The following is a 26,145-nucleotide window of genomic DNA, read 5'->3' on the forward strand; positions in this document are numbered from 1 at the left end:
TTTTCTAGAACACAAAATGGCTTGTGTTAATAGCACAATAGGCAATAATCAGTTGCATAAATGGTGGAAATAGGAAAATATAATGATTAAATATAGCATATGAAAGGATAGAATGGACATCCTGTGGCCCTAGAGTCTCATGGAGCTTATGAACTCATTTTGTGAAACTAGGCCTTATCAGTAATCAGTGACTGATCGTTTCTGCTATTTTAATCCTAGGATTGATTTAACATCTTTTTAAAAACAACACACAAACAATAATATGCCATTAGTGATAAGAGGAATAATGTTCTTTTGCCTTTACGAAGATGTAAGGACTCTCTAAGAAAGAGTGCACTCCAAAAATATAAATTATGAATAATGTTTACATGAATAGAAATAGCTTTTCCCTTTATTATAACCCTAATATAGTGAATTACATGGAACAATTTCATTCTGTTGCTGCCTCAGTTATGGAAACAATTTACAGCTCCACCTGTTAATTTACCTGGGATATAATATTGTCTGCAGCCAGTATTTGAGATGCCAAGGCATATGTCAATAATGACCTTCATGCTTGCTTTCCTGTACATCTAATTCAATTGTTTCTTTATATTTTGATTTATTTAGTATTTTTCAGTGGCTTCTATGTGGAAACCACATAGAAGCAGACATGTAGAAATATTCTCTTCTGTTTACGTATGATTTGAGTTGCACAAGATTTCTTCTCTACTTATAGTCCCTCAGGTAGGCTGCTGCTCAATCTTAAAGCAGGTAGAAAATTTTTCTTTTGTTGCAATTTGCTTTCTTTTGGCACAAATAATTGAGTCATGCACAAAAACAAATTCAGTATTCTTTCTATCAGGACAAACCATTCTGTTGCTCCTGGAATTCCATTCTTTCTGAGCAGACAGTGATAGCAGAGAGAATCATAGCATCTCTTTCAGAAAGCTTTTCCCGTTTTCTAATAGACTTTTGTGATACTAGAAACCTCAGAATTACTAGTTCATGTGGATGCAATAACAGATGATGGAGAATATTTTCATTGTGGTACACATTATAAGGAAAGCATATATAAAGTACCCCATTCCAAAGAAACATTTATAGTTAGAAATTTGAGATCATACTATGAATTAAATATCAGAGCATTTATTTATTGGCAAACTATAACATGATTTGGAGAAAAATCTAGGCAAGGCAGGTAGCTTTAATATAGTGTATTATATCAAGAAAAAGTATCTTCAGTTTTTAAAATGTTGCCCATATTTTAGCACATATCAAAGAAATAAATAAAATAGTATCAAATGAAACAACACACCTCAATCAGTAGTATATAACTAGTTACATTTATTTATCTGCTTGATTTTGACCTTGACTTCTTTTTGTAACATTGGAATGATTTACATGCAGTCTTCCTACAATTTTTAATGGTAATACCTCATATGCCACACATCACTTAAAGATTTAATAATTGGGGGGGGGCAACTTTAAGCTAATCTATGTCTTAAAATACCCTGTTTCTGAAGTTATGTCTTACATACTAGTTGCTGCTTTCTCATGAAGGCTGCATTATTTAATCAGGCTTTTGATGGGTGATTTTCATAGTAATAATATTCTTTACTAAGATCATAAATAATTGCCATGATTGGGGAGTCACAAACAGTGTATGAAAATAACTTATTTTCAGGTATTGGCTACTAAGACCATTATTCTGAAAGCCTCTTCTCCCCCACCCCCCACATACACACATAGATGAGTTACGTATCAGTGAAATAATAAAGTTTTCATTCATTGTAACAAGAGCCCTGTTGTGTTGAGAGAGAGTGATTGGCCCAAACTCACCCAGACGGCTTTCATGCCAAAGGAGAGACTAGAATTCATGGTCTCCTGGTTTCTAGACCAGAACCTTAACCACCAGAGCATTTATTTAGTATTTAGGTTCCTTTTATTTTATTGAAGAAACCGAGGAAATGTTTTCTTACTCCTCTTTCTGACAGCTGTGTTAAGAAAAGGGAACAGTTGTAGTACACATAGCACTCAAGTTTCTAAGTCAGAGATAAGCAATCCTTTGGCTTATGTATTAGAAAGGAACTGCATTGAGAGATACAAGCTGCTAGAAGTATTGCTTTACAACAGAAATGAACTTTCAGTATAGATACATTTCATCATGGGCCAATTAGAGACCAAATATGATAAAAATGACTTACAATATGCAAGAAAGACCACACCTTAGTTTCTATTATCAATTTTATCTGTAGTATAGTGGCGCATACAGTATTTCATGTGCAGTGTGCATTTTTCAGTATTGCTCCCCAAAATTATTTCAGTGTATATGTGAGTTTCTTCTTGACCCCAAATTGCATAAAGGAATAAAACTTACACTCCTAATACATTTCATGTTTTTGAATCTAATAGTTGATAATGTTTCAAAGTCAAAGCAAATCTGATAAATTGATTTATTTAGAAATAGCGATCACTTCATTTTAGGTACTTGTTGCATGAATAAAAATAAACATTTGAGGACTAACTAAGTACATTAATTATTTATCATATACCCACTATTTATTTAAAACCTTTAGGGGGCTGCCTTGAGAAGAGTATGTCTCTTTGTTATAAGCTGTTTAGAAGAATTTTATAACTATTTTAAGTATGCACATAAATGTACAGTGCTATTTTTCTGCCCATTTCCAAAACCTGTAGTTACAAAGTCTTGTGTTATCTCAATCATGGAATTTACAGGTCTCGCTCACAATGTATTGAGTTAACTGCTTAAAAGAAAGAAGTGTAAATTTTGTGGAGGGGAAAAGACTTTAATTGATGAATCCATTTAGGTTTGAACATTTTAACCCAATGGAAAAGCTTTGTGAAGGAAAAAGGAGGAAAAGAAAACATAATAGTATAGTCTTGATTTACTTCTTTTTTCTTTTTCTGCTCTTTGTAGTTGTTTGAAATAACTGTGCCCCTCTCTCATGGTCCCAAACCTGTAACAATCAGTTTTGCCAATCATACTTCCTGCCGATGCATGTCCAAACTAGATGTCTACAGACAAGTTCATTCAATTATTCGACGCTCCTTGCCAGTGATACAAACACAGTAAGAAATTGTATATTTCTTTCCATATTGTTAAAAAACTATTTATAAATAATATCAATTTTCTTAGTGTGTTCTAAAGATCAAAACCAGGATATGTAAAGATATGTTTATTCTTAAAATATATTGGGGGCCGTGATCTAGTACATATTATTGAAGCTTTGTTCTAGCTTGGAAAACAAAAGGTACTGTCAGGCACAAGGAACCAGGCCTACATCATGAGTTGATAAAAGTTACTTCTTTATTGTTGCAATGCCTATTTACAAGGATCTCACCAGACTGATTGTATTCTTCATTGTATTGTATTGTATTGACTTAAAAACAGTCAACCAGAAATAGAATAACAAAGTGAGCTCGCAAGTCTTCTAATCCAACCCCCTGCTCAAGCCCTGTACTTATTTGAGATAAATGGCTATCCAGTCTCTTCTTAAAGGCCTCCAACGCTGGGGCACCCACAACTTCTGAAGACAAACTAATCCATTGGTTGACTGACCTCAGGGTTCTGCTGCAAATAAGGCTTTAGGGCTCTGGGATAGGTAAGGCCTGCACCACTTTCTGCTGTGCAGAGACTCTTAAAGTTCGGCTCCCTCTTCACATCACCTCCTCTCTAGTTGGAAATTCCAACTATAATCTCCACATGCACATACAGTAAAAGATGCTATTTGTTTTCTGAAACACCTGTGTAACATATGTACTATCACTTGTCTTAAATTTGCTTTGAAATATATCAATATTATGTTTTGCCCTTAGGTGTCAAATAACAAATAAAACTTGTCCAAAAAGTCTTATTTGGAATAATCACTTATGCAGATGTCTGGCACAACATGACTTCAGTTTCTCCTCCTATCCACCAGATACTGGTAAGAAATATGGGATAAAAGATTACTGACAGTTATTTAGTTTAATTTATAGAAAAGAAAAAATGCCCACAAGATCTTTGTACAATTTTATAGTTCATTTTTATTGAACAATGTATTCATATTCGTTCACTCCATATTGTGCAATGATATAGTAATAAATAGGAGAAATGAATAATTTCCACTAATTACAAAAATTAGCAGATACTTGTTTTACTCTTTTGCAATGCCTGAAGCATATTTTTCTTATTTCAAATGCTCAGATACTGCTGAAGGATACCATGATATCTGTGGGTCTAACAAGGAACTTGATGAAGAAACCTGTCAGTGTGTCTGCAAAGGAGGAGTGACACCTTCTAGCTGTGGAATTCACAAAGAACTAGACAGAACATCATGCCAATGTACATGTAAAAATAAACTGCTTCCCAGCTCTTGTGGACTGAACAAAGAGTTTGATGAAGAAAAGTGCCAATGTGTGTGCAAAAGAATATGCCCTAAACACCAGCCATTAAATCCTACAAAATGTATTTGTGAATGTGTAGAATCACCAAACAAATGCTTCTTGAAAGGAGAAAGATTTCATCACCAAACGTGCAGGTAAGCAATATAACTGGAAAATAACAGATTTTCATAGCTTTGTAACTGACAGTGGGTATAGTTTCTTGCATTTTCTTATATTTTCGAAGCTTGCTACTCTTCAAATTTCTGACATGTAACAGATGCTTGAGGACCAGTTTGGTATACTGGTTAAGGCATCAGGCTGGAATCTGGAAGACTAAGTTCTAAACTCAAATTGGGCACAGACCAGCTGGGTGATCTTGGGTCAGACACTTTTAGCCTTCGGGAGCAAGCAATGGCAAACCATTTGAGAAACCTTGCCAAGAAAACCTCAGGGATTATTTCAGGCAGTTGCCAGGAGTCGCACTGATTCAAAGGATATATATATCTTCATGCTTATCATACTGAAAAGCAGGCAAAACATGTCACTAGTCCAGAATGAAACATGTCATACAGTATGTAAATGGTGAAAGAGAAAGAGATGATGTGTTCATTGGTTATATATTATTTGTCAATATTTATGATCATATTCAGATTATTTTATCAGAAGGTGGACTTGAAAATAATTGTAGGATAAAATGTAGGATGTTTACTAGGAAGTAAACATAGAATAAGTTCTATATGGATTTTCAATATGGTAATATACTTACTATGTATAATTGTTATCAAGTGATAGGCAGATATGTATAAATTATGCCAATTGATAAGTGGAAAATATATGCTTATTAAATACTTAATAAAAAAAAATAACTTACCTAAAGATAAGTTTCAAAATGAAAGCTTAAAGGGAGAACACCAATCCTTATATGGTGCTTACGGATAAGATAAAACTGCAGATTAAAAGTCTTGGGTGAACCATTAATCTATCATGTTTTATTTTTTCCCATTTAACGTGACCTTTAATATGCACTCCATGATTGTATCTATGCCAGATAGTTTTGTTATAAATTTCCAACAGGCATGATGTAACTTGAGATTCAGAATTGTGTATAATATATAAATTTGTCAAGCTAGTGTGGCAAGTTATACAGAAAACTTTGCACAAGATGTGGCAGGCCAGGCCAGGATGATTACAGCTCATGTGTCTTTGCCATTCTTTGGTGATTTCCTCATAACGCTGTCGATTTGTTGAAAACAAATTGGTTCTAATGTAACTTTAATTCTACAAACACGGAACACCAATGTGTTTTGGCAGAACACAATTTTCTTTGTTGAGGTCATGCTCAGCTATTATTAAATGCCTATAAAAATCTTAGCAAACAACAGTTTTTGTGAATAATGTGATATTTTAAATCAAACTTATTTGGGTAGCTCCTAAAGTGTGTTTGTTGCTTCAACACTGTTTCCTTTACATTTGTTGTTGTTAGTTGCGAAGTCGTGTCCGACCCATCGCGACCCTATGGACAATGTTCCTCTAGGCCTTCCTGTCCTCTACCATCTTCTGGAGTCCATCTAAGCTCACGCCTACTGCTTCAGTGACTCCATCCAGCCACCTCATTCTCTGTCGTCCCCTTCTTCTATTGCCCTCAATCTTTCCCAGCATTAGGCTCTTCTCCAGTGAGTCCTTCCTAGGTGGCCAAAGTATTTGAGTTTTAGCTTCAGGATCTGGCCTTCTAAAGAGCAGTCAGGGTTGATCTCCTCTAGGACTGACCGGTTTGATCGCCTTGCAGTCCAAGGAACTCGCAGGAGTGTTCTCCAGCACCATAGTTCAAAGGCTTCAATTCTTTGGCGCTCAGCCTTTCTTATGGTCCAGCTTTCACTGCCATACATTGCAACTGGGAAGACCATAGCCTTGACTATACACACTTTTGTTGACAGGGTGATGTCTCTGCTTTTTAGTGTGCTGTCTAGATTTGCCATGGCTTTCCTCCCGAGGAGCAAGCATCTTTTAATTTCTTGGCTACAGTCTCCATCTGCAGTGATCTTGGAGCCCAGGAAAATAAAATCTGTCACTACCTCCATTTCTTCCCCATCTATTTGCCAGGAATTGAGAGGGCCGGATGCCATGATCTTCGTTTTCTTAATGTTTAGTTTCAACCCGAGTTTTGCACTCTCCTTCTTTACCCGCAACAAGAGGCTCTTTAGTTCTTCTTCACTTTCTGCCATTAGAGTGGTATCATCTGCATATCTTAGGTTGTTGATGTTTCTTCCGGAAATCTTAATTCCAACTTTTGATTCATCTAGCCCTGTCTTTCTCATGATGTGCTCTGCATAATCAGTGGTAATCAGTGGTTCCGTGTCCAGTTCTCACTGTTGCTTCTTGGCACGCATATAGATTTCTCAAGAGACAAATAAGATGGTCTGGTATGCCCATCTCTTTAAGGACTTGCCAGAGTTTGTTATGATCCACACAATCAAAGGCTTTAGCATAGTCAATGAAGCAGAAGTAGATGTTTTTCTGGAACTCTCTAGCTTTCTCCATGATCCAGCGTATGTTAGCAATTTGATCTCTAGTTCTTCTGCCTCTTCGAAATCCTGCCTGTACTTCTGGTAGTTCTCGATCCACATACTGCTGGAGTCTAGCTTGTAGAATTTTAAGCATAACTTTACTAGCATGAGAAATGAGTACAATGGTGCGATAGTTTGAACATTCTTTGGCACTGCCTTTCTTTGGAATTGGAATGTAAACTGATCTTTTCCAATCCTGTGGCCACTGTTGAGTTTTCCAAATTTGCTGGCAAATTGAGTGTAGCACTTTTACTGCATCGTCTTTTAAGATTTTGAATAGCTCAGCTGGAATACTGTCACCTCCACTAGCTTTGTTGTTGCTCAGCTTTTCTAAGGCCCACTTCACTTCACATTCTAGGATGTCTGGCTCGAGGTCAGTGACCACCTCATTGTGATTATCAGGGACGTTAAGCTCATTCTTGTATAGTTCTTCTGTGTAATATTGCCACCTCTTCTTAATCTCTTCTGCCTCTGTTAGGTCCCTGCCATTTTGGTCCTTTATCATGCCCATTTTTGCATGAAACGTTCCTTTCATCTCTCCAATTTTCTTGAAAAGATCTCTGGTCCTCCCTACTCTATTGTTTTCTTCTATTTCTTTGCATTGTTCATTTAAGAAGGCATTCTTATCTCTTCTAGCTATTCTTTGGTATTCTGCATTTAATTGGGCATATCTTTCTTTTTCTCCCTTGCCTTTCGCTTCCCTCCTTTCCTCAGCTATTTGCAAAGCTTCCTCAGACAGCCATTTTGCTTTCTTGCATTTCTTTTTCTTTGGGATGGTTTTGGTTGCTACCTGTTGTACAATGTTGCGAACCTCTGTCCATAGTTCTTCAGGCATTCTGTCTATCAGATCTAATTCCTTAAATCTATTTGTCACCTCTACTGTATATTCAACAGGGATATGATTTAATTCATACCTGACTGGCCTAGCGCTTTTCCCTACTTTCTTTAATTTAAGCCTAAACTTTGCAACAAGAAGCTCATGGTCTGAGCCACAGTCAGCTCCTGGTCTTGTTTTTACTGACTGTATAGAGCTTCTCCATCTTTGGCTGCAGAGCATATAGTCAATCTGATTTCTGTGTTGACCGTCTGGTGATGTCCATGTGTAAAGCCGTCTCTTGGGTTGTTGGAAAAGAGTGTTTGCTATGACCATCGTATTCTCTTGACAAAATTCTATCAGCCTGTGCCCTGCTTCATTTTGTACTCCAAGGCCAAACTTGCCTGTTATTCTTGTTATCTTTTGGCTTCCTACTTTAGCATTCCAATCCCCCATGATGATAAGGACATCATTTTTGGGTGTTAGTTCTATAAGGTGCTGTAGGGCTTCATAGAACCGGTCAATTTCATCCTTTTCAGCACCGGTGGTTGGGGCATAGACTTGGACTACTGTGATATTGAATGGTTTGCCTTGGATTCGAACTGAGATCATTCTGTCATTTTGAGGATTGTATCCCAGTATTGCTTTTCCTATTTTTTTATTGACTATGAAGGCTACTCCATTTCTTCTGAGGGATTCTTGCCCACAGTAGTATACCTGATGGTCATCTGAATTAAATTCACCCATTCCTGTCCATTTTAGTTCGCTGATACCTAAGATGTCAATGTTTAGTCTTGTCATCTCTTGTTTGACCACGTCCAGCTTTCCTTGATTCATGGATCTTACATTCCAGGTTCCTATGGAGAAAAAATCTTTACAGCATCGGACTTTCCTTTCACCACCAGACATATCCACAGCTGAGCGTCCTTTCGGCTTTGGCCCAGTCGCTTCATTCTTTCTGGTGCTACTAGTACTAGCCCTCTGCTCTTCCCCAGTAGCATATTGGACGCCTTCCGACCTGAGGGGCTCATCTTCCAGCGTCATCGTTTTGCCTTTTGGTACTGTCCATAGGGTTTTCATGGCAAAGATACTGGAGTGGGTTGCCATTTCCTTCTCCAGTGGATCACGTTTTGTCAGAACTCTCTGCTATGACCTGTCCGTCTTGGGTGGCCCTGCACGGCATAGCTCATAGCTTCATTGAATTATGCAAGCCCCTTCGCCACGACAAGGCAGTAATCCATGAAGGGGTTCCTTTACATAGTTACTTTTATTGAAAAAAATTCTTATGAGCTTGATGCTCTTTATCAAACTCATAAGAAGTAATTTGTAAACAAACAGTAATTCAGTAATGCTGTATTTTTGCCTTATACTATTTTATCTTACTCTTTTATATTTACTAGATTTTATTCTACATGTAGTTCTCAACTCATGACCACAATTGAGCCCAAAATTTATTTTGCTAAGGGAGACATTTGTTAATTGAGTTTTGTCCCATTTAATAATTTTTCTTGCCATGGTTGTTAAGTGAATCACTGCAGCTGTTAAGTCAGTAACAATGGTTGTTAAGTGAATCCGGCTTCCACATTCATTTTGCTTGTCAGAAGGTCACAAAAGATGATCACAGGACCCCAGGACATTGCAACTGTCACAAATATGAGTCAGTTGCCAAGCATCTGAATTTTGATCATGTGATGATGGCAATGCTGCAGTGGTTGTACTGTAAGTGTGAGAAACAGTCATAAGTCACTTTTTTCAATCCCATCGTAACTTTGAACAGTCAATAAATGAATTGTAAGTCGAGGACAACCTGTGTTTTATCTCTCTGAAACTATCTATCACTTCACTGTACCTTGCCTCATTTTATTGTGGCTGATGTTTCATATTTTATATGGTCAATTGATTAATCAATGGAGTATATCATATCATATTGATACTCTTTTATATACTTTGATACTGAAAAAAGATCCAAACACCAAATCAAAATGACACTTTAAAGAGGCACAGTACCTCAAGTCGTGTAGAACTATAATTGTTATATTAGTATTGTCCAACCCTCTTCTAGCATCTGTCCAGATATCTATAAGGTACAGCTATATCTGTTATATAAAGCCAAAAACTTGGGAACATTCTAAAACATTTAATGAATCTGATAAGCCATAAGAAAAATAATAATAACGTAATGTAGTTCCACATACTATATCTGTAGTAGGCCTGTATAGGATACTAAACAATCCAGAATTGTTTTAAACCTCATGCAGGTCCAGCAGTTCTCTGCTATTCATTAATTTTCCAAAGCAGTCTTTGGAGTCAGGCTTCTTACATAAATACAGAGAGACGTTACACTTACGCAAGGCCAAAAACAATTCTTCTGAATCATTTTCCATGTATGTTCAGCTCCAATACTTAATGGCTGAGCAAATCCTCATGAACAGCACTCACAAAAGTAAGTTTTCATGTTTTAAACCTATAGTCACGATATTGAAAGTTGATTATAAAAAGTGCCTATTTTACAGGTATGTATTCATACTTCTCATAATTCATAATTTTTGAAGAAGGGATCTAATGGCTGGCATTATTTCTTCTTTTTTCTTCTGCAACTGCTTTTGCTTATAGTTTAGAATATACAGTAGATTCTGCCAAGTTTCTGTTACAGATTATAAATTGTAGAAGTTTCCTCTTTGTTATTAAGTCTTAGAGAATTTGTCTCATTTTTCCTGGGGTTTATTTCCATGGCTCCAATTACTCATTATATCTGGATCGTTAAAATTCTACAATCAATAATTTTGCAGCTCTTTATAAATAGGCAAGGGAAATGCAGTAAGAGTTTACAATTATTATTGCTTAGGTCAGAATTGGAAAAAATACATAATGGCTACTTTAAATTTATGATATTTCTATGTTAAAGACACATTTCGTATGTGAATAGCTGTATTAGCTCACATGGTAACTCTGCAAACATTTGAACAGCTGAATGTTGTCAAGTAGTTAGAGGTTACCCATTGCTTCCTAGGAAATGTTTTACATATACATGGAAGTATAATAAGTTATATTTAAAATGTCATTTAAAAGGAATTTGCTAAGTTGCATAAATTAATAATGCATTGTAATTCATCATATAATTCTATAAATTTGCCCCATCAAAAATATATTGAAAATGCTTTAGAAAATTAGAGGGTAGGTGAAACACATAGTAAGTACTATGTGGCGCATCTAAAATTTGTCAGTAAAAATTAATGCACAATTAGAAGCATAAATAGTGAAATCTGAACCACTTGAAATGTAAAAGATCCCATTCGATGCAAAATATCTCGTTATATGTATAAAACAAGTGTTGTGAACACAAAAAGTAATGTTTCAATCATTTCAGATTAAAATAAATGTTTTGCACATGAAATAGTGTCTTAAATCAAAGTGGGATGTTTCAAATAGAAAGCAGTTAAAAATCGTAATATTTTGCAATGTACATGCACAAGTAACATTAATTGATCAGAAGGAAAATATGTAGTTTGAGGTTCAAGAGAAGAACAAAGGAATTGAATTTGACAAATATATCTGCACTGGATCTTTTATTCCGAGAATAAGGTTTCCTTCTGCAGTATTTTTGTTGCTTGAGATATGGGTTATAGTATTTGCTACTGGAGTTAAATCCCAATTCTGTGACAAGATGCAGAAGCCATTTTGAATTAAGCTTAATGAAGCAGGGAAGTACAGATGAACTTGGAACAGAAGGAGGAATAGCAACTTTTTTTTCTGGCCCACCATGATATGAAAGTAATAATATTTATTTACAAACTGGAGATGTAAATGAGTTATTAATTATGAGCCATGCCCATTATAGTACTATGCTGTATAAAAATAGAACAAAATTAAAAGAATTTAAACTATAGTTGTGTTGAAACTTGAAGCATATACTTCTCATTCTTGGTTCACTGCCAATGTTTAAAACACCCAAAGACTAAACTTTGTCTACATTATACACCAGAGGCTTTTTGCTTGTCAGTGTGAGGTTATGTTAGGTCAACATGGTTTAAAATCAGCCTTACAGAATTATAATGCTGTGACATACTTGTTTATAGCTTTTTTAATCATTGTAGAAGCAGATTATCTACCAATGTAAAATATTTATCTTGTAAGCATGAATTATTGGCTAGTAAAATACATTATTACTTTCTAGACCAAAAGTAATAAATGTACACTATAAATTACCACTATCTTTTTCAGATTGTCCTGATATAAGCTCTGAACATGCACATTGTTCTTCTAATGTAACCAAAAAATACCCCAAAAAACGTGTGAGCAAACTATATGTATTTAGCATGGCTTCTGTCCAGATATTATAATCAGGTATTTCCATGAAAATAAAATAATTCAGATTGGTAGGATAGCTCATTCTCTCTAGGAATGAAATCTTTGGACTAATAGATCCTGAAAGTAAAAGCTCATTAAAATGAAAACAGATATGAATATTAGCTGTATACATTTATTTTAAAAATATTTATTAGCATTCATTTTGTATAATCTGATATAAATATTTATGATTGGTAGTATTAATGGTGTACAGTAATAATCCCTTTTGAAATATCTTACATTGCCCAGTTATTAGAAATGGTGATTTACTGATGGCCTCTGCTTTTGTCTCCAAATACATGTAATGTTTCTGTGGCTTTGGTCAGTACTCGACAATGTTCCCATCTTCTGCCCCTTGGAGAAAGAGATGTTAGCAGGGTGTCGTTGTTGTTTTTTTAGCTACCATAGCTTCCTATGATCCAGCTCCTTTCTTACACCTTTACTACAAGTAGTCCTTGACTTATGATCTGAGCAAGGGAGTTGTTAAAAGAGTTCTGCCCAATTTTATGCCTTTTTGCTATGGTTGTTAAATCATGGCAGTTGTTAAGTGAATACAGCTTTCCTTATTGAAGTTGCTTTTCAGAAACAATGTGGGGAGGTTGCAGATGGTGATCACATGACTCCAGGATGCTGCAACATGCCCATTGCCAAGTGCCTGAATTTTTATTATTTATTTTTAAGCACAGAATTTTTAATATTTATTATCCGGGTGAGATTCAAGGTGTTAATAATGACTTACAAAGCCCTATATGGCATGGGTCCGGATTACCTACGGCAACACCTGCGGCCGGCGTCAACTTCCCTCCGTCCAGTGCGCTCCCACAGAGAGGGCCTCCTCAGGGTGCCTCCGATCAAAGAATGCCGATTGGTGGGCCCCAGGGGGAGAGCGCTCTCTGTGGGCGCGCCAGACCTATGGAACCGCTTGCCGGTTGAGCTCCGGACGGCCCCCGACCTTCGCTCCTTCCGGCGCAACTTAAAAACATATCTATTCGAGCAGTCTGACCTGGTCTGATGGGTTAGGGTAGGGGTTTTAATATGTTTTAATACTGTTTTAAACTGGGCTAAATATTTAATCGTTTTTTTTAACTTTTGTATTCCGCTTTTTTATATTTATTGCCCTGAACACCGCCCTGAGTCCTTCGGGAGAAGGGCGGTATAAAAATATAATAAATAACAATAAATAATAATTATGTGACCATAGGATGCTGCAAGTTGCAAATGCAAGAACTGGACATATGTCACTTTTTAAGTGCCATTGTAACTTTGAATGGCCAATAAATAATAATAATAATAATAATAATAATAATAATAATAATAATAATAATAATAATAATAATAATAATAATAATAATTTGGAAGGGACCTTGGAGGTCATCTAGTCCAACCCTCTGCTAAGGCAGGAAACCCTATACCATTTCAGACAAATGGCTGTCCAGTCTCTTCTTAAAAACTTCCAGTGGTTGTAAATCAAGGATTTCCTGTATTTCTGTTTTTTATGGCAAGAAGAATTTTTTTTTAAAAAAAATGAATGATTGGATTGTTAATATACAGTATTTTATATAGTATTGTTTCAAAAAAGCAACTACCTGTCATATAGTTTAAGTTCAACATTGCTAAAATTTGATCGCTTCATTTTGTCTTAAATACAGTCCAATTTAATACAGGAGGATTTGATTGATTTCTCAACTTTTTATAAGTTTGAGTAAAAAATACTAAGAGTTTATGTATATAACTGTGCTCTTAAATGAAAGCCATAAATTACCTCCCATATATGTTAATGTGTACTGTGACTGGATCTCACAATATACGTAACTTGTTGCTGAATTAATACATTTGCATAGTACATTGAATCATATACTGACGAAACACTCTGTATTTGTGTAAGATGCTTATCCATTAAAAACTATCCAAGATTAAAATTATCTGAGTTTGGCATGCAGGTCTTAATCTTTTAATTGCCTTGGTAAACCTCTGTGTGAATCCAGCTCCTGGGTGACTGAAAGGGTCCTTTTCTTTCAAGTAGCTTAACTTATAGGATTTCTGTGCCTTGGAAAAAATCAAAATATAAATGAAGTGTCTATAAAAATAACAGTTCCAGATATAAATAATTGTGGAATGCAGTAATGTCTTTGGAATGTATTCTGCTTGTGAGAAGTAAAAGAGAGAATCTGCAAACCAGATAACAAATCCATTGAATATTGTGTCCTGTTTTCTGCAGTGGCCAGTCAAGAGGCACAAGCAGGCGTGAAAGCAGTGTCGCCATCCAGCACAGTTGCCAGAGCAACTGGTGTTCAGTGTCATGCTGCCACTGAGCATGAGTTTGCTATAGATCAGTGTATAGTCCCTGTTTCCTCACCCTCTTAGCAAGAATGCTGATCTAGGAATATTGCTAAACACTTCCTGATGGCTATTATTGTGATTATGAAATAATGGGTGCCAATATCAATGACTAATACAGGGTTAAAACAGTAAATAACTTTGGGTTGTATGCAAAATTGCAAAGGCCAATGTGCACTCCCAAGTACAAAGAAAATAAATAAAAACCTATTCCTGAAAACAAAATTAATTGAAATCTGCAACTCACTTTACCCTATTTTTGATAGTTCTGTCCATTTTTTAAATGCATGTAACTTGTATTATACCTTTTTTCAACATACTTTTTTCCCATTTACTCTCAGTTGCTACAGACGACCATGTACAGTTCGAAAGAAACGCTGTGATTCTGGATTCTATTATAGTGAAGAAGTTTGTCGCTGTGTACCCACATACTGGAAACTACCACTTATCAATTAGAAAAGACAGTTCATCTGATGTACATTTTTTCCTGTTTCTACTTTTTAAAATACCGGACTGCTAATGTGTGGATTTACAATGCAGAAGGGACGTAACGTTATTGAAAAAAGGCACATTTTTACTCTGAGACACGTGGGAAGTATTTTTTTTTAAAAAAACTGGGATTTTCTTCATGGAGATTATAATTTGTCAGTGATGAAGCAGACTAAATTTTCTTCATTGTGATTTTTTTAAAAAGATAATGATTACATAATTTATTTTCTTTTAAAGATACTGTATGCAATCATTTTTTATACCAGAAACAATTTTTTAAATTTCACTGTGATCAATATTTTTATATCTTGCAAAACATGTTTTAAATAAAATTGAAGTGTATTATATGTTGTTTGAGTAAATGCAGCATTCTGTCCTGTTAATATATTTAAATGTAATTGATATAACAGAAAAATAGAATTGGGAAGAATCTTGGAAGTCAGAGATCCTATACCATTTCAGACAAGTGGTTAAAAGCCTCCAGTGATAGGGCATCCACAACTTCTGAAGGCTGATTAATTGTTCTATCTGTGAGGAAATGTCTCCGTATTTCTAAGTTGGTTGTCTCCTTGATTAGTTTCCATCCATTGTTTTTTGTTCTGCCTTCAGGTGCTTTGGAGAATAGATTGACACCCCCGCTTTCTTTGTGGCAATTCCTCAAATATTCAAAAATTGCTATCATGTCACCCCTAGTCCTTCTTTTCATTAAACTAAATATACCCATTATCTACAACTGTTCTTTATAAGTTTTAGCCTCTGTTCCTTAATCAACTTTGCTTCTTTTCTCTGCACTCTTTCTAGAGTCTCAACATCTTTTTTGCATTGTAGCAACCACAACTACAAGTGAATATGTAACACTAAGTTCTTCTCTAAGATTCCTGTTTAGATTTCCTATGCAGTAAAGTGAGTGATAACTAAAATAAGAACAGTGGTGGCCCAAGTCTGCACTTCTGATATATTACCAACATAATTGCAATCAGAATTTTGCCTACTCAAGGAGCTCTCCAGTGTGCAACAACAGTTTGTGCTAAAAAAAAATTCTGCCAATGAGATTGCACATGATTATCATTAATAGTTAATTGAAAATAGTTTTCCCTTCATAAATAGATAAATGGCTTGGCTTGAATTTTAGGAATGTTCAGTCAAGTAGATTTCTCCTTTGGATTTTTTTCCTTATTCTTCACAACTGAACAGCTAGAACTCCGTCACAGATGTTACCTTACAGAGAGAGAGAGGAAGGAGAAAATATCAATGTATTTTTGACCGTTGTCAAAAACACTAGAAGCCACTTTATAATCTTTATTTTTTCCTTTTCCTTCTTTTCCTTTTATTTTGCCTATTCTATTTTCTTTTTCTTTCTTTCTTTTTATTTTTTTATTATGGTTTTTATTACATTAAACATTTTTTTAATAAAATTATATACAAAAGGCAAAAAAGAACCCTGTCACAGGAAAGCATTCTTCCTAGATTTTGGCAACAGAGTACTTCAGTAATTAGTTACATAACATTTTTTTCAGTTATAATTTCTAAATCTTTCACACAATAGTTTAGTCTTGCTAGACCTTTTTGTTCCATGTCAATCTTGCACACCAGTCTTTGGAATATAAGATATTTGCACATGACTGAATAATATATGTATGAATTCTTGCAGTAGCTAGGATTGTGAACAAGAACTGATAATCTACTTGCCCCTCCCATGAAACATCTGACATTATAAGGTTTTGGCCTCAATTTTATACAATTTGTATATAATAATTTTTCTTCTGGTGCAGCTGTTGCTGTAATGCTTAAAATCTAATTGTAGGAGGCATGACTTGAGTCATTTGAATTATTTAATGCAGATGCACATGTTTAATATCTATACATTATTATGAAATTTTAAAACTGTCATGTTTAAAAATACATCATTAATACAGATTCTATGGACAATTCATATCATGCTATTTCCAATTATTTTAATTTAGCTATCTGCCAAATATTATGAAAATAGCTGACCTTCACTTGTCAGCATAAATAACTGAGAAAAAGTTTAGATTTATATTTTAATAGCCATTATCCTTCAAGATTTGGGAGGTCATTATAAAAATATAGATGCAATGAAACCTATTATGTTTTAACAAAAGAAAATTTTCTTTTAGTTCTGCACAAGCAGGAAAAAATGATATTAACGATCATCACCTTGAATCTGCTGATGCTTTTATAAATGCTAACATTTTTCTTGAATCCCTTAACTTCCTAGGCATTTTACAAATTAACAGTGTATCATAATATCAGTTGCAATCTCAGTTTGTAATATGGGTTGCAACTCCAACACTTTTTAACTAGATACTTTTGGCCTTTTCTGTGTAGGCTTTCTATCTCTTTTCTCTCCATTTGTTTTCTCTTCACCCAAGAATACAGATGTCTTGTGCAGTAACCATACTACTTTAACAATGGATGGAGATGTTTGGATGTTGAAGGAAAAAAAATTATCAAAGGTGGAAAAGAAAAATATAGGTTTGGAGGGAGAAAAGGGACATAAATGTGAGAGTTATAACAAGGAACAATATTAGGAAAAGATACTGAAGAAAGACTGAGAACATAGTATAAATATGCTTGTACTTTAAAGAAAGTACAAGAAATAAGTGAGAAACACTACAAGATATATTTGTGGCAAATATACTTAAAAGTAGAATGATAAGTATTGAATCGATGATCACATTAATCTTGCAAAAATAAGTGGATCCAGAAAACAGGAGTGTAAGACTATATTAGGATTTAGCCTAGTTAAATCAGTTTTGTTGCACACAGCAGCCATATATACTAACAGAACTGGAGGAGAGTTGAAAGCATCCAATTCAGAAACTAATATAAGGTGCCACTACAGCATCCAAACTTTGCTAATTTAGGAGAAACCATAATTTTATGAGAGATATTTTAATGTTGAGCAGCTCTTATCAACAGAAATACTTAAGATTTAATTGAAATGCCATTTTGTTTTAGTCATACAAAAAAACAAGTTACTCCATCTTCTTAAAACTTGCTCTTGTAGGCCCTGTTAATTTCTTTATTATGCAAAGTCAACTCACCAATAATGATTTTAATCATAATGATTTGGGGCAATTCATTGTAATTTTGGATGTCAGATATCTCTAATGTCTTCCCCGCCCCTGTCTAAAATATGCTAGTCACTGATTGGATGGTGTGCTTTTTAACAGGTGTACAATTAAGTCTTATATCTATTAATGTATGTTAGCTCACTGATTCAAATCCTATAAAAAGGGTTTGGGGTCATCTTAATCTTAAAATAACATGTAGGGGTAGGTGGATGTACAGTGTTGTTACACTGTTACTGGTATAACTTGCCTTATATGAGATCAGCTTATCAATCAAAATCAAATGGAGCAGACTAGACAAAGGTAATTTGGTGATATAATTTCATTTCTTTCTTCTCAATTTTTATATGATATGAAGCAGTAATCATTTAATAATCACAGGAAGGTTCAGGATACAACTGAGGCCTAGCATTCTGTTTTCATTCATTTGAGGTTATGCACCACATTCCACCCATATTTTAATTATGAGAAAACCAAAGCTGGCATTATGCCACGTGGAAGAATTCATTTCATGAGAACTCCACTCTAATCATAAAAGATACAGACCAGTAAGAACAAATTATGACCAGTTCATATTTTGAAACAGTTTTTTTAAAGCACAATTTTGTACTATATTCTATAGAATCTCTTGCATTCTATAGAAATCAGCTCAACTAATCTTGGTATTCTTCAAGGACATCTTGCAAAAGAGGGTAAAAGGAACAACATTTTACAGTTGTTTTAATTTTCTCTAGTTACTTCAAACTAGTATGTTGAGTTAAACTCAACTACCCATCCTCAAGGCCTTAAGCATATTCTGGGATAACAATCAAAATTATTTCAACTATTTAGCATCTATATGAAATCAGTGGAGTAGCTATCTCTAAACTGGAGTTCAGTCATTAATATAAGGGCCAGTTATATAGAGATGTTACTCTATATATTTTTAAATGATTAAGAGATTTTAGGTGTGTTGATTGAGGTCTGATTTCATTCAGAATAGATTGAAGGTGGCTTTACAAATTGAGATTTAATCCAAGCAAGATAGAAGTGGTATTGGTCAAGAACAAATATGATCCAGGCTAAGAAATAGAGTGTTGTGGTTCTGACAAATGAAAATCTTCAAATAACTTCAAGGCATTGTTTACCTTAAAGAATCTTTAATAGAATAGGATATTTTTGGCACATACATGGTTGAAGCCGAAATCTGAATTCCCCTCTCCTAAATACATAGTATCAAAGCAAAATTCCCACCTCTAATTTGCAGTCATAAATCACATTCTGCAATTAATTTGAAATGCAAGCTTTCCCTCCTGTTTCCAACCGCCATTTCTTATCATCTCTTATTTCAAAAGCCCCAGAATTGTTGTCTAATTAACTCCCATCACATTCTTTCTCCTTTTTGAGTAACATCTAATTCTAAGAGTAAAGCATAGAAAGAAAAAGGCTGCATCTCCCTATATTTTCAGAGCAAGAACATCCGCCCCCTTTACAAAAAGGACAGACCCTGTAGCATAAACAAAAGCATATCTTAGGGATTATCTCTCGGTTTGTTAGGGTGTTTCTTATAAAAGATTTTGATGAGTCTGTCGGCTTTCACATTGCTAGATTTCACCTAAGTGGCTTCAGACAATGAGTATCCTTTCCATTGTACTAGGTACTGCAATTTCCCTTTAAAAATTCTAGAGTCAAGAATACATTTCACTTCATAGTGAGTCTGACCTGCCACTATGAGGAACCTGGGTGCCTTCTTAGGGGGAGGTCTTAAAGTGGAGCCCCAAAAAGGTTTCAGCAAGCTGCAATGGAAGACAGGGTGAACTCTCCCTAAAAGCCTAGGGAGTTTCAATTATACTGTGAGTGGGTTTATGATCCTTACGATGGGGAAAGGCCCCAAGAATTTTGGTCCTAATTTCTTACTGGGAAATTTGAGGCATAAACATTTAGTTGACAGATAAACCTTTTCCCCAACTTGGAATGTTCTTTGGGGAGCCCTCTTTTTATCAGCTTGCTTTTTATATGTCTTGAAAGTCTTTTTTAAAGCAGTTTTTATGTTTCTCCAAACTTCTTCCCACCCCCTCACCCATTGATCAAGTGTCTGGGAAGTGGAGGGCACCTGAGGGTATTCAGATATTGGGCCGAACTTTTTTCCTGTGGCTATTCTGAAAGGCGTGTAGCCGATGCTGCTGTGAACAGAATTATTGTAAGCCACCTCTGCAAAAGGGAGGAGGTCAGTCCAATTTGTTTGTTGGTATGAAACATAACATCTGAGATATAGCTCCGCCATCTTGTTAGCGGATTCCGTGGCCCCATTGGTAGCTAGATGGAAACCAGATGACAGGCCTTGAGATGATCCAATTAATTTAAGAAAGCTTCTCCAAAACCTCTCTGTGAACTGCACCCCCTATCCAAAATTATTCACTTAGGGGCACCATACAGCTGGTAGTTATATTTCTGGAACAATTTAGTCAGTTGTTGGGCCGATGGGAGTCCCTTGCAGACAATGAAATGAGTCTGCTTTGAGAACAGGTCTATTACAGTCCAGATGACAGTATTTCCTCTACTTTCAGGTAGGTCTACTATAAAGTCCATAGCTATTTCTTCCCATAGTTGAGAAGAGTCTGCCACCAGCTGCAGTAAACCAGGGGTTTTCCCTGGGATTCTTTTCATGATGGCAAATACAGTACAACTCCTGACATAGTTTTCCACATCCCATTTTAGCCCCAGCAACCAAAATTGCAGGCAGATGAGATGTAGAGTTTTTAGATATCCGAAGTGTCCACCCTGTTTGACATCATGGCTGTGTTTGAGAGCCTTAAGGCAGAGGGCTTCAGGTAAATATAGTTTTTCCCCACTTGTAAGTCAAACCATCCCTACACGTTAGGGAGGTTTGATTGTCTTTCAACTATTGATCAGTGAGCAGCTCGTGTTTTATTTTCTTTGCCCTAGGGTCATCAGGATTAGGGGTCCTGGGAGGCGTGAGTTGAGCAGCAGTTTGTGGATTGGAGATAATTGCCTTGTCAACCTCTTTGCATTCGCTTTTGTACTGTGGCAATCTCGATAGCGCATCAGCTAGGAAGTTTTTTCCTCCCAGTATGTACTTTAGGGTGAAGTTGAAATGGTTAAAGTACTGTGCCCACTGCACTTGCTTTGGGGACGATTTGTGGGGAGTTTTCAGTGCCTCTAGATTTTTGTGATCTGTCCATACTTCAAAAGGCACCTTGCTCCCTTCTACATAGTGTCGCCAGTTTAATAGTCCCCACCTAATTCCAAAGGCCTCCTTCTCCCAGATTGCCCATCTCCTCTCGCTTTCAGTAATTTTTTTAGAGGTGTAGGTGCAGGGTTGCAGACCCCACTTTTGTTCTTTTGCAGTAATACAATCCCGACTGTCACGTCGCTGGCGTCAGCTTGAATTACAAAGGGCTCCCCTGGGCAGGGTGCTTTAGGACCAGTTCAGCAGCAAATAATCTTTTTAAATTCTCAAAAGCTGTTTGACAGCTCATAGTCCATGCTAGTGGTTGGCCCGGTTGCAGTTTCCCTCCTCCTTTGCCTGTTTTGAGTAGTTCTGTAAGGCATAGGGCAATCTCGGCAAAGGAGGGGATGAATTGACGATAGAAGTTGGCAAAACCTAGAAAGCACTGGAGCTGTTTGCGGGTCTTTGGGGGCTGCCATTCAATTATAGCTTTCACTTTGGCTGGGTCCATTTCAATGCCCTCGTTAGAAATTCTATAGCCAAGATAATCTAATTGGGTCTGGTGAAATTCACATTTTGACAGTTTGACATAAAGCTTGGAATTCAATAGTTTCTTTAATACTTCTCTCACCAGCTTTATATGATCAGTCATATTCATGCTATATATCAGGATGTCATCAAGATACACCAGAACCCCTTTGTATAAATGATCATGTAGGACCTCATTAATCAAGTGCATGAATATGGCTGGGGCCCCCTGTAGTCCAAATGGCATGACTTTGAATTGATACCTCCCCATGGGGCAGTTGAAGGCAGTTTTCCACTCATCTCCCTCCTTTATTCTCACCCAGTAATATGCCTCTCTTAGGTCTAATTTAGTGAAGACATTCCCCTTAGCCAGGTGGGTTAGTAAATCCTTTAGGAGGGGGAGGGGTATTTATTTTCCACACTCACAGCATTGAGACCCTTATAGTCTATACAGAGATGAAGAGACCTTTTTTAAAAAATAACACAGGGGCCCCCACTGCAAACATGGCTCATTCAGTGAATCCCCTTGCTAGATTTTTATCTGTGCATCGTTGCATCTCCTCCATTTCAAGGGAGGACATAACGTACATTCTCAGTCATGGGAGTTTGGCTCCCAGCAACAGTTCGATAGAGCAATCAATGGGTTGGTGAGGAGGCAGGGTATCGCACTCTTTTTTGCTAAATGCCTCCACTAGGTCCTAGTACTCACTGGGGATGAACGGCTTGCCTGGTGGTGGTGATGCCACCATGTGCGCTTGCTCATTGGGTGAGCTAAACTTTCCTGTAATGTCTGTTGAATCAGTGGGGAGCTTGGTCCCTATAGGTAGCCACACAGTTCTCATTCCTTTCTCCCACCAGATAAATGGCTTCCATTTGTCCAACCAGGCTAATCCTAGGATCACAGCCTCAGTCATTTTTGAGCCACCAGGAAGTGAAGAAACTCCCAGTGCTCACCTATTTCTAGGCATAGGGGCTCCATTAATTACATGACTAAAGTCCCTCCCATCAGGCAGCCATTGGCTTGCTCAAACCTCACAAGTTTGGAGAGCAATTTTGCTCGTATACCCAATTTCATGGCAAATGGCAAGCTAATGACACATTGGGAGCATCCAGAATCAACTAGCACCTTTAAATCTACCTGAGCCCCTGACTTAGGGATTATGAGTTTGGCAGGTAGTGAAAAAGGTGGGACATGTCGGCTCACCATCAGGTCATTCTCTCCTTCATCATCACTGTCAAAAGAGAGTAGAGTGGGGCGGAGACAGCCTGAGTCCTGGCGTCCTCCTGTGTGGGGGATGTGACTTGAGCAACAGGTTCTTGGGTGGGGTGATCTGGTTGGATTTCCCTCTCATTGGTTGCTGGGCAGGTTTCTTTCTTACTGCTGGTCCTGGTTTTGATCTATCCTGTTGTTGGGGGTAGGGGACTGGGCAATTCACTGCTCGAGGTCCTTGCTGTCCGCATCAGAAGCACTTGATTGCTAGGCCTGGAGGTGGCCTGGGCCTATCAGCAGCTGCAGCAGTTGGAGATACTCGGGGTGGTGATTGCTGCTCTGGCCTCAGCTTGGCTTCAGGTGGGGGAGGTTTCTTATAGCAGGCGAGATGAACGTCTAGTCTTACCACCATATGGTACCATTCTTGTAGCTGATCCCAAAATTCTTGTAGCTGATCCCAAAATACTGCTTGATAGATGCAGGCCTGAGAGAGATGATCGTCCAAACCTTCTTTGAAGTGGTGGACTAGGGACTGTTCAGGCCACTTCTCTATGCAACCAGCTATCTTGCGAAACTCTCTTATGTACTCCAGAGCAGGCCTGCCAGCTTATTTGATCTTATGGATTTGTTCTTCTGCTTTGAGGGCAATGGAAGGGTCCTCAAATCTTTCTCTCAGTCCTAGGAGAAAGACCTGGGGGTCCTCCAATTTGGGGGCTTGTTCATTGTATAAATTATTCAGCCATTCAGATGCCTCTCCCTCTAAGCTGGACACAATCACATCGACCATAGCAGATGGGTCCAGGTAGAGATAGGCCCAGCAATTCAAATGAGGGCATACTTGGTTAAGAAAAAAAATCAGCTTCTCTGGGTCCCCACTGAAGGTTGCTTTGAAAGATGGAGCAATCACTGGCTGCTGGGGTCCCCACTGTGGCTGTTGCACCCCCAGTTGCTGTTGGCCCCATCCTGGCTGCTGCTGCATGCCCAGGGGTTGCAAGTTCGGGGGCTGTGACTAGTCTCCTTTCTGCAGTAGTCCTGCCACCAGCGGATGACCTCCTAGCTTCTGCACAACCCCAACCTGTTGCAAGGCCTCTATTAGCTGTGGCAACCTCAGAGGTGTCTGTCCATCCACCTGTGGGGGCTGTCAAACTTCCCATTGCTGCAGGTGCCTCAGACTGGGATTCTCTCTCTCTCTGTGGGGCTAGAGGCCCTTGCAGGGGATTTCAGGGGCTGGAAGGCTGTCTGATCTGCAAAGGAGGAGCTGGAGGCTTCTCTCGGCAGGACTTGATTTCTGCTTCTCTGCTCTAGCCTCTCTACTCTTTCCACTGTCTGGCTACAAGCTGCAGAGAGGCATTTACACTCACCCAAGTTCTCAGTGGTAGACGTCCTGGTGGCTCTCCCCCAATCAGCTTTTGAAGCCTTTGAGGGTGGTAAGGCAGTCTCAAGGCTTCTGAAGTCTCTGTTGGGCTGGGCCCAATCTGATGACCAGATCAGCTCTCCTAGCTGCTTAGGTGCTTCCTCCAGCTGGGAGTCCTGCAAAAGCTCTTCCTCCCCTGGCTGGCTGGTTGTTGCTTCCCTCCCTGGGTAGCAGCTGCTGCCGGGTTGCTGGATTCAAGCAGTTTCTCTTTTCCCATGATGAAATCTTCTCCTGAATCTTTGCCAGCTTCCCTCAAGTCTAGGGACAGCGACGGGCTCAGGACCCCTAAATAATTTGAAAATTTGTAGATTTTGACTTAATGTCATGGTTCCGACAAATGAAACTCTTCAAAGAACTTCAAGGCATTGTTTACCTTAAAGAATCTTTAATAGAATAGAATAGAATAGCTTCTGCACATACATGGTTGAAGCCAAAAACTGAATTCCCCTCCCCTAAACACATAGTATCAAAGCAAAATTCCCACCTCTAATGTGCAGTCATAAATCACATTCTCCAATTAATTTGAAATATAAGCTTTCCCTCCTGTTTCCAACCCATCATTTCTTATCATCTCTTATTTCAAAAGCCCCAGAATTGTTATGTCTAATTAACTCCCATCACATTCCTCCTCCTTTTCGAGTATCATCTAATTCTAAGAGTAAAGCATGGAAAGAAAAAGGCTGCATCTCCCTATGTTGTCAAAGCAAGAACATCCGATGGTAGCAGCACTGACATAGAGGCTCTGCAAGACAAATTAGGATATTTAATCAATACTATATTTGCAGTTTCAGAGGACTGGGAAAAACTGATCACAAACTTTAGCTCAGGTAGGATTGCAGTATGGCTGTTCCATTCCTGCATCATACACATCTGGGAAATGCCCTTATTTCCTGAATAGATTGTAATGCATTCTTGTTGGACATTTTTGAAGAGTATTCTAAAACTCAAGCAAATAGGGGATTCTTCATTGTTTTCAATATTTGCTATATTACAGCAGTTCTTTCTTTTTTTAAAAAAACCCTAATTTTAATCTCCAGTTAGTTTTCAGTTTACAATTCAAGTGCTGATTATTGCTTATAATCAGGAAGGCAATTTATTCTGTAGCAGAATGCTTGTACCTCGCATTCACATTGACTATCTAAAGCAGGGCTTTTCAACCTTTACACCGATTGTACCACTTTTAGGATATGGCAATATTCGAGTACCACCTAACATGGTGTCAAAAACTTGATGACCAAAAAAAGGAAAAAGGTGATAACGTACAGGTAGTCCTCAACTTACAACAATTCACTTAATTATTGTTCAAAGTTACAATGGCACTGAAGTTACTTATGGTCATTTTTCACACTTATGACCATTGCAGCATTGCCAGGGTCATGTGATTTATATTTGGATGCTTGGCAACTGTTTCATATTTATGATGGTCAGTGTTCCAGGGTCATGTGATCCCCTTTTGTAACCTTTTGACTAGCAAAGTCAGTGACAGGCCTGCTGGTGGCCAAGTGCTAAGGTGAAACTTCCTTCAGAACCTCCCTCCCTTTCATTCCAATCTCCTTCCCTCCTCTCTTCCTTCCTGTTTTCCTCCCTCCCTTCTTCCTTGCCTCCCTCTTTCTCATTCCCATCTCCTTCCTTCTGAAGGAAGAATTTGACACACACATACACCAATATTTTCCCCCTTCCATATATTTATCAAACAAGGAAAAACCTCCAGAAACAGAAAAGACAAGTCACAGAGGGAACTAGCTTAAAAAGGTGCATTGTCCTTTAAGAATTAGCTACTGGCTAGAAAGGAAAGTTAAGGAGCCAGCAG

The 26,145-nt window shown here is 37.5% G+C and overlaps 1 protein-coding gene across 2 annotated transcripts in view; it reads left to right on the forward strand.

Annotated features, from left to right (window-relative positions):
* The window catches only part of VEGFC (vascular endothelial growth factor C), a 60,333-nt gene extending 44,706 nt beyond the window's left edge, over positions 1-15,627 (forward strand). For both annotated transcript variants that reach the window (XM_081333182.1, XM_081333183.1), the window contains exons 4-7: positions 2,921-3,072; positions 3,820-3,929; positions 4,190-4,523; positions 14,772-15,627. In XM_081333182.1, the coding sequence (XP_081189308.1) occupies positions 2,921-3,072; positions 3,820-3,929; positions 4,190-4,523; positions 14,772-14,886 (711 nt within the window). In that variant the 3' untranslated portion in view covers positions 14,887-15,627. The remainder of the gene's footprint in view (positions 1-2,920; positions 3,073-3,819; positions 3,930-4,189; positions 4,524-14,771) is intronic.
* Positions 15,628-26,145: the final 10,518 nt, after the last annotated feature.

Source organism: Vipera berus (assembly GCF_964194415.1).
Source record: "Vipera berus genome assembly, chromosome: 7".
Lineage (NCBI taxonomy): Eukaryota > Metazoa > Chordata > Lepidosauria > Squamata > Viperidae > Vipera > Vipera berus.